We start from the raw sequence: 12,777 nt of genomic DNA on the forward strand, positions 1-12,777 counted from the left end.
CTCTCCATTCAATCGCTCATCTCCATGGAAGTTTGGACTGCAGTTCTTTGTGCTGGCGCCTAGTATTGGGAAAATGGCCAAAAGATACCAGGGGCCTGACTGAACCTCACACGGGTGTAAGTCAGAATTATCTCCATTGAAATCAGTGGACTTTCACAGTAAATGAGAGCTGCATCCAGGCCCGTTTCCAAAACTAGTCCATTAACTTTACCTGTTGTTGAACGTAGAGTTTTGACGACCATGTAGCATCTACATTCCAAGCTGGCTGTTCATCACGTGGACTGTCACCACATATTAATTTAATTCAGGATGCTTTGATTTTACAAGGTTCTGGAGACAATTCTACCTAGAATTCTACCCCGGGACTGAAGTATTTACAATCCCCTGCTTTAGGACTATGTCCAGGAGGAGAGAGCCAAGTTCTGCCCAGTTTATTTACTGTCAGTTTGGAATAGCAGCATAGTTTTTAAATAGAGTTATTGAAGATTCACACAATTATAATAGAGCAAAATCTGGCCCTGGGGATTTGTATTCTGATGTGCTATATATCATTTGGGTATCTGGAAACGCATGCAGGAAAAGGCTGCAGCATCCTTTGAAACCATGAGCTTTCCATGGTCCTGAAACACCAGAGGCCTCTCACACTGGGTCACCAGACAGCAAAATGCTAAGCAGCATCATTAATCCTCCAAGGGAACAATGCATTCTTAGCCCTGGTCTACACTGGAGGGGGCGGGAATCGGTCTAAGTTATGCAACTTCAGCTACGTGAATAATAGCAGCTGAAGTTGACGTACTTAGATCGACTTACCATGGTGTCTTCAGCGCGGTGAGTCAACTGCTGCCACTCCCCAGTCCACTCTGCCTGCGCCTCTCGCAGCGCTGGAGTACAGGAGTCGATGGGAGAGTGCTCAGGGGTTGATTTATCGCATCTAAACTAGATGCGATAAATCGATGCCCGCTGGATCGATCGCTGCCCGCCGATCCGGTGGCTAATGTAGACATACCCCTAAGGTTCTGAGCAAAGAAATGGCTTTTCTACTTACAAGCTTTCACAGCACTCCTCTTTAGTTCCCCAAAGAGAAGCGTAGAGATGGCTGGGGTGAGGCGCTATAGCTGACTCGTGATTAACTTTTGGCTCCATCGGGTACTGCTGGGTAGAATCACTCACTGAGGTACCCTTGATTTTGAAGTCAGACACATTAGAAGTGAGCCATTCACACAAGTTTCTATAAAGAAATCCTCCTCTCCATTATTTTATCTCCTCCTGCTATGTTTACAGAGTGCTAGCAATCAGCAACTCTTCTCCATTCCCAGGGTACGCTCACAGATTTGGGACTTTTCCCTCACCATACTAAGCTTATCCGGAGGATGATTAATGAATTCAGCCGAGCACCACTTTGATTTCAATGGGCCAAAGCTCCAGTTGGTGCCTGGCAACTTCACTGATGCTATGCTGATTTGCACCCGTGTGGATCCAGCCCATTGACTTGAGTGGAGATAAGCTGATCAAATGCCAGCTGACATGTGGTCTCAATAGATTTAGGTGACCACTATGGACTGCAGACCAGACTCATTACTACACAAAGCTGGGGGGGGCATGTCTAGATTCCAAGGGTTTGCCTACACTGCAGCGCTAACTTAAGTGTGGATAAGAGCGGCCAGCTGCTCTTGAGTTAGTCTAGCTCACGTGAGAGCATCCACACAGACGTTTGGATTAGCAGCACATTAGCTACATCCCCACTGCATTAGCAGTGTGAGCATCAACAGCTCTCAAGTGTCAACCCACACCCCCAGTAGCTTGAGATTAAAGCACCACTTAACTTGAGCTAGAGACTCATGTGCGGACAGGAGTCGGATTAAGAGAGCACTTGAATCAGACCTCGAGCTAAAGCTGCGGTGAAGACAAGGCCTAAGAGCATATGCAAGTCTCACCATATGGTCACAACATGAAATGGTGGCTCGGGATCTGTAAGGGAAGAGTTCAAACAACAGGGTGTGCCACAGGTGAGGACTGAAGTGCGCTGGTAAATTGGTGGAGGTAGGGCTAGAATAGGAGAAAAGCTGCAGATCATGACACCTTTAGCTGATCTGTGGGATGCTCAAGGCCTACACTAGCAGGGAGTGAAGAGCATCAGCAAAGCTGGGGGGCAGGGCTTAGACCTAGAAAATAAGTGGGTGCTGCAGGTTGGGCTTCCCTCACCACCTCAGTCCTACCACACTGGTGTTTTTAGCCTTTCGGTTCCGATGCTTCAAAATATTCCCACCAAACACCATTACCGATGAGTTAAACCAGGGAGAATCCTTGCCACCACTTTGTCTAAATGACTGGGGGGGAAACACCCCCTGAGGTGCTTTAGCCACAGTCAATCACATCTATTTTCCTGTGATATAAAATCTCAAGGAAAAAACATCTCTTAGAAAAGCCTGATTCAAGTCTCACACTAGTTTAACAGCTGCATAACCCTATTGATTTCAATTGCTCCCAATTAACACCAGTGTAAGTGCAGAATCAGGCCCTAGTGTACTGAGAACACTGTCCAGATACCCGAGTCTCTTAGCAAGACTAAGCCCCCAAACTGGTCACCTGGCCCCATCCCCAAATCCCCACATACATTTCCCCTCCTGTTCCAGTCTCAGGCCTAATTTTAATCAGATTTGGCCAGTGTGCTATGACTCATTGCTGTTACTCCTACTTCAAGCCTTATTCCCAGGATACTGCTAGAAATGAGATTTCCCTGCTCCCAGAGGGGGAGCCCCTTCCACTAATTTCATCTTAGTGTTTAACAAACATATTTATGGAAGTGAATGAACAGCCCCTCTCAAAGTGGAGCTGGCCCCGTCCCCCGCTGAAGGCAGCCACCGAGCCCAACACAACGCCTTGGGCGCTGCTGTTCTATTAAGCAGAGTGTCATTCAACAGGAGCAAAAGCGACAGCTCTAGATGACAGCTGCGTATAGTGTTTGACACAACTGGCACAGCTGGTGAATTGCTACAGAGTAACTGCTCTCCTTTAGCCCCTCCCTGCTAGTTCAGGGTGTGCCCCGATCCACCTCTGCTTCATCCATGAGTGTTGCACCTGTTAAGTCAATCAGAGTTTTGCCCTGGACTTCACTGAGGGCAGGATTGGCTCACAGCAGCGGAATGAGGAAGAGCAATGTGGGAATTTTTCCCACCCCCTTTTCAACATGCAGCCCAACTGTGGTTAGGCACCTCTCCCTTCTCTTCTATCCTCCTTCCAGGAGGCAAGCTCTGCTATCCAAAAGCAACCGCCTACAGCACAACCTCACGGGCGTGCCCCTTCTACCCATTTGCTATCCCCCCAACCTGCCTGCCATCAGATTGGAGACAAAATCCCTACCAAGCCAACGGGGAGGTACCATCCCCTTGCTGACCCACTCCCAAATCCTAGCAGAGCTACCTGTCCCACCTGTTTGCCTGGATGGTCCAAGAAGGTGGGCAGTCCAGTGACTGGAGCACTAACCTAGGAGTTGGGCAACCTGTGTTCAGTTCTTAGATCTGCCACAGACTCCCTGTATGGCCTTGAGTAAGGCACTTAGCCTCCTTTGTGACTCAGTTTCCCATCTGTATAATGGGGATAATCACACTCCCATACCTCTGAGAGTTGTTTGCAGGATAACTACATTAAAAGACTGTGAAGTGCTCAGATACAATGGTGGTACGCGGGGCAGATAAACTCTTTAGACAGATGAAATTTCAGCAGCAATAATTCTCAAAAGCTATCCCACGTGAGAAAAGATCACTCGAGCCTCCCTTCCATCCCCCCCCAAACCCCATTTCCTTTGGCCACATTTAAAACCCAGCATCCTGGTTCATGAAATCCACTTTGAATGCTTTTGTGTTACTTGGACCATCAGAAAGCACTGTGATGGGTTTGTTTTGATTCAGACCTAACCTTTATATTTTTAATTCCTCACCCATAGGACACTAACAAACAATGCTCATTGGAGGCTGAAAGTGCACAAAGCGTGACTCTTCAAATCAGTTTTAAAGAAAGCACCCAAGCATTAGAGAAGAGTTTGCATGTTAATGGACAGTCCACACATACACACACACAAAGACGTACAGCAAGGAGTTTATGCAAATCAATAGTCATGGAATCATAAAAACTTTGTAGTTTTTGGTGGGGGGGAGGAGATCAGTAAGCAGAAATGCATAAATTCAGGTGGGAAGGGGAGCTTGGAAGGTCTGACTTTGGATGAGATTCTGCTCTTGGTTACAGTTTGAATCCGGAGCAACCACATTAACATCATTAGAAGCAGCAAAGAATCCTGTGGCACCTTATAGACTAACAGACGTTTTGCAGCATGAGCTTTCGTGGGTGAATACCCACTTCTTAAGCTCATGCTGCAAAACGTCTGTTAGCCTATAAGGTGCCACAGGATTCTTTGCTGCTTCTACAGAACCAGACTAACACGGCTACCCCTCTGATAATTAACATCATTGTATTCAAACCAGTGTCACTGACAGCCAAAGCTGGCTTTTCATTTGTATGCATCGATTCCCCAGTGGGTGCAAATATCACCAAGAAAGGTATTAAAAACCTGTAACTAATACCCAACTGATATTAGCATAACAAATGAATTAGCAGGCCAGGTACAGTATGCAAGAGCCACACATCAGCTCCCATCAAGCTGACTTAAAGGCAAACTTGCTTTGATTCTTGACATTTCAATCTGGGATTGATTCCCCTGGAAGACAGTGAGTGCTAGGAAATGTGTTTAGATGAATTATTCAGTTTCAGCTCCCTGAAGGTGAACAGCAAGATGGGGTGCAAAGGCCGGGGGTAGGGAGGGACAATGGTAAATAGAGCAATAAAAAGAACTTTACCTAAAAGGTCTCAAGGTGACAAGACATCTTCTGATCATTATTTTTCCATCCGAATTGACTGTGATCATTGTTCAAACTTATATAAGAAATAAAAAGGAGGCAACCCGACACTTTAGCCAGCCATACGCTGTGGTTACCCAGTGCCCATGGTTAGGACGATTTGTATACAGAGTGGGGAAAGCACCCCAAACCAATCCAACTTCAACGAGAGGGGTTTTAGCTCTTCTGCTCCAGGTAATCTACTTCTCTTCCAATGGAGCAACCCTGGTGAACGTTTGTCTGCTCTGGATGAAATAGATCTTAACAGAGCAAGCACAACTGAACCAGGTTCTCTTGCAGGATTTTCTTATTCACATTTTGGAGGCAGGTTGTCGCAAACAGCAGCACTTCTGTCCATCCATCTCTCCCCACAGAAGATGGAGCAGCTGGGAGACACCTTGACTCCTTCATCACATCCACTTTTTGCTCTCCTTCCTGTTCTCTCCAGATTTCACCTTAATTGGAGTCAAATGCCAGACCCCCACACCAACACCCCACACACACACACAAACCAGCATTCAGCACTTCCAGCTAGTTGCTGTCCTCTGGGAAGGCTTCCCAAGTCAAAAGTCTGCACTGTTCTGGATTCCGATGGTGTTCCCAATCCTCTGTGTCCACAGATGTGATATCAGAGCCAGCTCCATCCCATCCTGGGAGCTCCCTTGCACAATCCTAGGTATCCAGCCCCTTGCTTTAATCTGAGCAGGCACTGCATTGTTTCCACCGGAGAAAGCTGCACTGTTCCAGCTGGGATCGGCGAAAACCTTCCTGTTAAATTGTGGATTGGGCACCATCTAGTGGTAGCCATTGGATGGCATCAGTTGCCTTCTGTTAAGGAGTGATTATGTTGGTAGGGCTGAGCCAGCAGCTATGCTGGCTCTTGGAACTTCTTCGCTCCAGAGATTTCAGTGTTTCCTCTGCTGAAGACCTATATTTTGAAATCTCAACCCCTGGCATCTTTTACCAAGACAACTGAGCCCCCATCCCTATCAGCGAACTCCTAAATTTTAATAGCAACAGTAAATCTCACATTAATAGAGTACCCTTTATCCTAAACTGCTTCACAAACTATCAACAGCGAGCACCTCTAAAATGCTGCCACCTCTGGGGTGAAAGACAGCAGTCAACCCAAAAACCACCAGGCGGCACAACAGATGGCAGGGAAAACCCCTACTCTGATGAAAAGTGCCTGGGGATATTTAAAGCTTGGAGCAGAAATGGCCTGGAGTCCAACTCTGCCTCCCTCACATCAGTGAGGTCACTGGGACTGCTCCTGTTTTATACTTCTGTAAGTGAAATCAGAATCCATCTCCTTGTCTATTCAAGTTTCATCCACAGAGGCCCTCAGCTGCTGATGCACAGGGCTCATTGCGTCTGTGGCAATGAGATAGACCTGCTGATCTTCTGCATTGTTAATAAGAGCATGGCCCTTTGCCGTATAGAAAGAGTGAGATTTATCAGAGAGGCAGCACAGCGGTACCGGTCACCTCTCACTAACCAGCTATCAAACCCATGTAGCAAAAGCACTTGAAAGAGAGTTACTCCAGATTTACACCAGCGTACCTTGGGGCAGAACTTAGCCTGGCAAGCACATATGTGACACCGACAGACCCCAGCCATTGGCAGGCAGGATTGAACCTAGGGCCTCTGGTGCTTAGTGCATGAGCCTCTACGGTGTGAGCTAAAAGCCAACTGGCTGTAGAGCAACTCATCATCTCTGCCTAAGTGGTCTCAATGCCACTAGATGGGACAAAACACCACACCCAGGAGGTGCATGGGTTACACATACATAGGTTCTCAACCTCCCCACTGAGTAGCATCCGCCCTTAGTCCTGCCTCAGTGCCGGGGATTGCACTTGATGACCTAGTGAGGTTTCTTCCAGTTCTCTGTTTCTGTGATGAAAGTAACCTTAGCACCGATGTGATAACTAGTCATTGTAGATGGGCCATTGTAGGACTTGTCTGGGAGATGGCACATAAATGAGAAATACTTTTAGTAAGAACATCCTACTCTCATGGAAGGGACTAAACCCCCAGGAAGGGACTGATCACAGCACTGAGAGCTACAAACAGCCGGAATTTGCTGACCTTCTGATCATACTGTACAGCTCATCTCTTGGGCCCAGCCCTGGCAGGAGGCTGAGGGTGGAATCTCTCTAGCAGGGAAGGATCAGGAGGGGTTTGGAGCCATACTGGTCACAGACCTGGAGATCAGCTGATGTGTGGTGTGTTGGGAAGAAATGAGGCAGCTGTTGCTTTGCTCAACGTTTATTGTGGATCACCCATGCTCTTGTAAACCAAGGGTGCCCAGAGTGACCCTCTGCCGTGGAATTTAAGAGCAGACTCTCAATAAATAAAATGCCACTTTACTCCCACCAGTGCAGATAAGACTAGTTCTCACTATAGTTAACAGAGCCCTGCCCATGGATGCCTGCCCCTCCCTCTCAGATCTAGTAGAAGGAAGGCCCTACTAATTCTATGGAAGCCCCCTCTCAAGGGAAAGTGGTGGTTGGGGTGGTGTCAGAGTGGAGCTTGAATTGGTGGAGGGGTGATTTCCCACACACAGAGATGTAGACAGCCAATTCCAGTGTAACACCAACAGATCCTGGTCGTCAGCAGGCGGGATCAAACCTGGGATCTCTGGAGCTAAATGCATGAGCCTCTACTGCATGAGCTAAAAGCCACATTGCAAGACTCCAAGTAGTCCCAGTGTCCCTAGGGTGGACAGAGCACCATACCCAGGAGGTGTGTGGGTCACACCAGCACCCACAGGCTCGGGCATGGGCCAGCACACTGCTGGGTGCCTCAGAGCAGCGCTGAGCAGTGATAGCGCCGTTGGCTCACAGAGCACGTTCAGGTACTGGATTAGAGTGGAGCTGGGGGTATTGCTAGGTGAGCAGAACTAACAATAGGCAGCTACGCAACCCCGAGGGAATTCTGCTCCCGTGGTTTACGGTGCCACCCAAAGCCCTCGCTGGAATTATGTCTTTGCATGATTGCTTTAGGTGTCATTTTGATTGCAGCATAAGGAACCTACAGCCTCGTTATGTACAGTTGGATGTAATTTTCATTGACCTGATCGTACCAGCTCTGCTTCGGCATACCCAGCTAGCCCACTAATGAACATTTCCTGTATGAGCGTGAAGCATCCCAGGAGGTGGAATCAGAGACAAGATTCACTAACTAGAATTAAACGAAGAGGGGCATGTTGTGCCTCAATTTACAATGACTCAGAGTGTGAGTTTGGGCACAGCTGGGTGCAGAGTCTGGCATACTGAAGAGGCAAGCTCTTTGGGGACCTTCTCTTTTCCACCATGTGTGTACACACCACCTTGCACAATAGCACCTGATCCCACACTGCTGCCTCTTCGTACAGCTAACGGTAACAACCAGGGGACATGACCTTTCTGTAGTGGATGTGCTTCCTTCGATGACTGCATGCCTCCTTCCTCCTCTTCATCCTCCCTTCCCCATTCACCTGCTTTGCTTTTTTCACCCCGAAAAGAAGTTTGAAAACTATTTCCCTTCCCCAAAATGGCTTATCAAATGCTTTTCTGCCGCTACTTTATTACTAGGACAGTCACTGCAATAAGAACACCACCCACTCTTTTATAAACTAATTGCAGGCTTCCTGCACTTACACAAGTGCCCCACATTTTCCCCATTAGGCTGATCAAGGTAAAATGCCATGTTATGACTGCCCTGACATCGCAGCGCCTATTTCCATAGAGACCTGGGGCATTGACTCTGCTCCTGTTCGTGCAGCGTAAAGCAGGAGTAACTCTACTAAAGTCAGAGTTCCACGGATATACAGGCATCGTAAGCTGCATTGCAATCAGACACGGGATAGCTCAGATCAGAGACAATCGAAAGTTTTCCATCAAAACATTTTTTCCCCAATTGAAACATTTTTTCCATCAATAGTATTTTTCATTATAAAATAAAATAACCCCCAAATTAGATGTTTCAGCAAAAACCTGAAAATGTTTTTGATGAAAATTAACTAGGGGTGGCGATTAATCGCCACCCCTAGTTAACTTTCACGATGAGCTCAAAACAATGAATCACAACTAATCACAGGTTTAATCACAACAGAATAGAATCTTAATTTAAATGTAATAAGCATTTTGGATGTTTTTCTACATTTTTAAATATATTGGTTTCTATTACAACACAGAATACAAAGTGTACAGTGCACACTTTATATTATTTTTATTACAAATATTTGCACTGTAAAAATGATACAATAGTATTTTTCAATTCACCAAACACAAGAACTGGAGCGCAATCTCTTTATATTTGCAAGTTGCACTTTCACAATAGACTGTTACATAACTGCACTCAAAAACAAAACAATGTAAAACTTTAGAGCCTACAAATCTGCTCAGTCCTATTTCTTGTTCAGCCAGTTGCTCAAACAAACAAGTTTGCTTACATTTACAGAAGATAATGCTGCCCTCTTCTTGTTTACAATATCAGCTGAAAAAGTGAGAACAGGCATTCACGTGGCACTTTTGTAGCCATCAGTGCGAGGTATTTACATGCCAGATATGCCCAATATTCATATGCCCCTTCATGCTTCGGCCACCATTCCAGAGCACATGCTTCCATGCTGATAATGCTCGTTAATAAAATAATTACTTAGTGACTGAACTCCTTGGGGGAGAATTGTATGTCTCCTGCTCTGTTTTACCCACATTCTGCCATATATTTCATATTATAGCAGTCTCAGATGATGACCCAGCACATGTTGTTCATTTTAAGAACACTTTCACTGCAGATTTGACAAAATGCTAAGAAGGTACTAATGTGAAATTTCTAAAGATGCTACAACACTTGACCCAAGGTTTAAGAATCTGAAATGCCTCCCAAAATCTGAAAGGGACAAGGTGTGGTGCATGCTTTCAGAAATCTTAAAAGAGCAACACTCCGATGCAGAAACTACAGAACCCAAACTACCAAAAAAGAAAATCAACTTTCTGCAGGTGGCCTCTGACTCAGATAATGAAAATGAACATGCATCAATCCGCATTGCTTTGGATTATTATCAAGTAGAACCTGTCATCCGCATGAACACATGTCCCCTGGAATGGTGGTTGAAGCATGAAGGGACATATGAATCTTAAGCACATCTGGCACATAAATATCTTGCAACACCAGCTAGAACAGTGCCATACAAACACCTGTTTTCACTTTCAGGTGACATTGTTTTGGTTTTGAATGCAGTTTTTTTTTAGTACATAATTCTACATTTGTAAGTTAAACTTTCATGAGAAAGAGATTGCACGGCAGTACTTGTATGTCTTTTTCAATTCACCTCATTTTTTACAGTGCAAATATTTGTAATCAAAAATATGAAGTGAGCACTGTGCTCTTTGTGTTCAGTGTTGTAATTGAAATCAATATTTGAAAATGTAGAAAACATCCAAAAATATTTGAATAAATGGTATTCTATTATTGTTTAATCAAGCAATCAATCACATGATCAATTTTTTTAAGATTGCTTGACAGCCCTAATTCTTTTTCCTTTCTTTCTAGAAACCACAAGAGCTAGAAACTTAGTTTTTTAAAGTGAGATCTCAGATGATTATACGACTCCCAGAGCTGGGGGTTTCAGGAGAATATTTGGAGACTCAATAAAATCATGGGAATTGGCAACACTTCATTAATTAGTATCAGAGGGGTAGCTGTGTTAGTCTGGATCTGTAAAAGCAGCAAAGAGCCCTGTGGAACCTTATAGACTAACAGACATATTGGAGCATGAGCTTTCGTGGGTGAATCCGACTAATGCATCCGACGAAGTGGGTATTCACCCACAAAAGCTCATGCTCCAATATGTCTGTTAGTTTATAAGGTGCCACAGGACTCTTTGCTGCTTTATTAGTTAGCAGCACCTAGAGGCCCCAGACAAGATTATGACGCCACTGAGCTAGGAGCTGGTGCAAACAATTTCTGGCCCAAAGAGCTTACAATGTAGCTAGATAAGACAGACCAAAGGGCGTGGGGGGAAAAACAGGCACAGAGAGTGGAAGGCTACACAGCAGATCAGTGGCAGAGCAAGGAACAGAGCCCAGGCTACTTAACTCCCACTCTGTTGCCCTGTGCACTAGATTACACTGCCTTCCTATCAGCCTGCCACAGATAGACCTTTCTCCTCACCAGCAACTGCCACCTCAGTGAGGGCAGGGGGCACTAGCTAAAATTTGATTCTTAGCAGCAAGCAAGTTCTTTGATCCCCTTGTCAGGGGAGTCCCAGCTGGTTCTCAGCATCTCTGAATGCAGTTACTTCAAACAAGGCACAGAGCAGGACAGGGCTAGATTGCATTGTCAGAACCACAGGGAGTAGCTGGTTCAATGTGCCTGCCAACACACATTACAGAAGTCTGGCAATTAGAACTGCTCAGCAGAGTAGACCCAGGACTAGTTTTTTCAGGGTACTGCATCTTGTACAACTAAGAACCACTAACCTGCTATAGGAGCCCAGTGGAAACCCCTCCCCCCGGTGCCCAGGCTTTTCCACAATGGTGCAGTAGCATGGCCTGCCTCCCCAGCCCAAGGACTGACACCACACCCTGTCAGGCCCTACCTGCAGGGTACAACTTTAGCCTTTAAACACAAACTTCAGCCAAACAAAGCAATTCCTCTATCCAGCCTGGGCTATAACCCCCTACTACCTACCATGCTAAAGGAAGACACCTGTCCCTTCACACCTGCTGCTTTAGAGTCTACCACAAGAGCCTATCTCCAGCCTGCAGCAATTGTGCCGCTTGCTGGCTTTTATAATCGCTTGCTCCCTTCCCAGCTGGGTCTGATAATTGAACTGGGCTGGCCGGCCCCAGGGTCCCTGGCCCTTAAAGGGGCAGACAACCCTGTTACAGCCCTCATTCTCACAGACAGCCATACAGATGCACACTCTAAGCATGCAGCTTAGTGGCCAAGAAGGAAGCATGAGAGCAAAAGCACTGTAATCATTTCAGTAATAGGAGGTGCTCAGATACTCTGGGGATGAGGGCCAGCTTGAGATAGACAGCTTACAAATCAAGACGGTACTAAAAGAGCATCAGAGAATCCTGGCCCTGATTCTCTTGGTTTTACACCTGTGAACTCCATTGGCTTCAACAGGCTCAATTCTCTTTTGCACCAGGGTGAGTGAGAGCAGGACTAGGCCCCTTGAGTACACTGGAGTTATTCCTGGTAGCCAGGGAAGTAAGGAGCTCTGGCCACATCTCCTTTTCCACACTCATGCTCTATGCATTGGTAGCCAGCAGAGTGGCAGGAATAGAAACGGCCCAGTATCTCTCCCGCTTTGGAGGAAGCACCTGTGCAGACAGCATGCTCCGGTGGCTGGCTATGCTTGCTTAAGGGCAGCTTGGTGCCAGCAGAGCAAGACAGAACTGTCCCGACCCAATGCACTGGAGGATCCAGACCAGACTGTAAAAGAAACAGCGGAAGTGAGAGGAGAATGAGATCAAATGCCCAGTGAACCAAACTCACCTGAGTTACTCCTAGCAGAACAAGCGAGGCAGAACACACATTAGAAGAGCCTGGAGTCAGCTGTCTCCTGGGTTTTGCAGAGTATTGGGAAGGCCATCTCATGGCTTGAGAGGTATCCCTGCAGCACCTGGCCAGAAGGAGCTGATTCCACAAATTAGCTCAAGTCAGACTCCAGCCTCTAATTGTGATCGCCCTTGAGTTTGACATATTGATTGGGAGCCCAAGACTGCTCAGGTTCCAGCTGGAGACAGCAGACAGATGAAAAATCTAAATAAATAAATAACAAGCAGTTTATTGTGTTTGAAATTGCCATTTAATGTGCTTTCACTGTGGCTCCAGACAGCATATCAAGAGGCAATTGTCCATTATCTTATGCGGGTGTGTTGAGGCATTA

At 46.2% G+C, this 12,777-nt stretch overlaps 1 protein-coding gene across 6 annotated transcripts in view; it reads right to left on the bottom strand.

The window, feature by feature from the left end:
- Positions 1 to 12,482, bottom strand: part of MGAT5B (alpha-1,6-mannosylglycoprotein 6-beta-N-acetylglucosaminyltransferase B) — a 173,900-nt gene extending 161,418 nt beyond the window's left edge. For 2 of the 6 annotated variants that reach the window (XM_044983954.1, XM_044983952.1), the window contains exon 1: positions 4,851 to 5,603. In XM_044983954.1, the coding sequence (XP_044839889.1) occupies positions 4,851 to 4,918 (68 nt within the window). In that variant the 5' untranslated portion in view covers positions 4,919 to 5,603. Of the gene's footprint in view, positions 1 to 211; positions 279 to 4,850; positions 5,604 to 11,567; positions 11,623 to 12,383 lie in introns of those variants that run through there. The other 4 variants (XM_044983957.1, XM_044983956.1, XM_044983958.1 and 1 more) reach the window with 4 other exon arrangements.
- Between the last annotated feature and the right edge of the window lie 295 nt (positions 12,483 to 12,777).

This window comes from Mauremys mutica, chromosome 12, assembly GCF_020497125.1.
Source record: "Mauremys mutica isolate MM-2020 ecotype Southern chromosome 12, ASM2049712v1, whole genome shotgun sequence".
Classification (NCBI taxonomy): Eukaryota; Metazoa; Chordata; order Testudines; family Geoemydidae; genus Mauremys; species Mauremys mutica.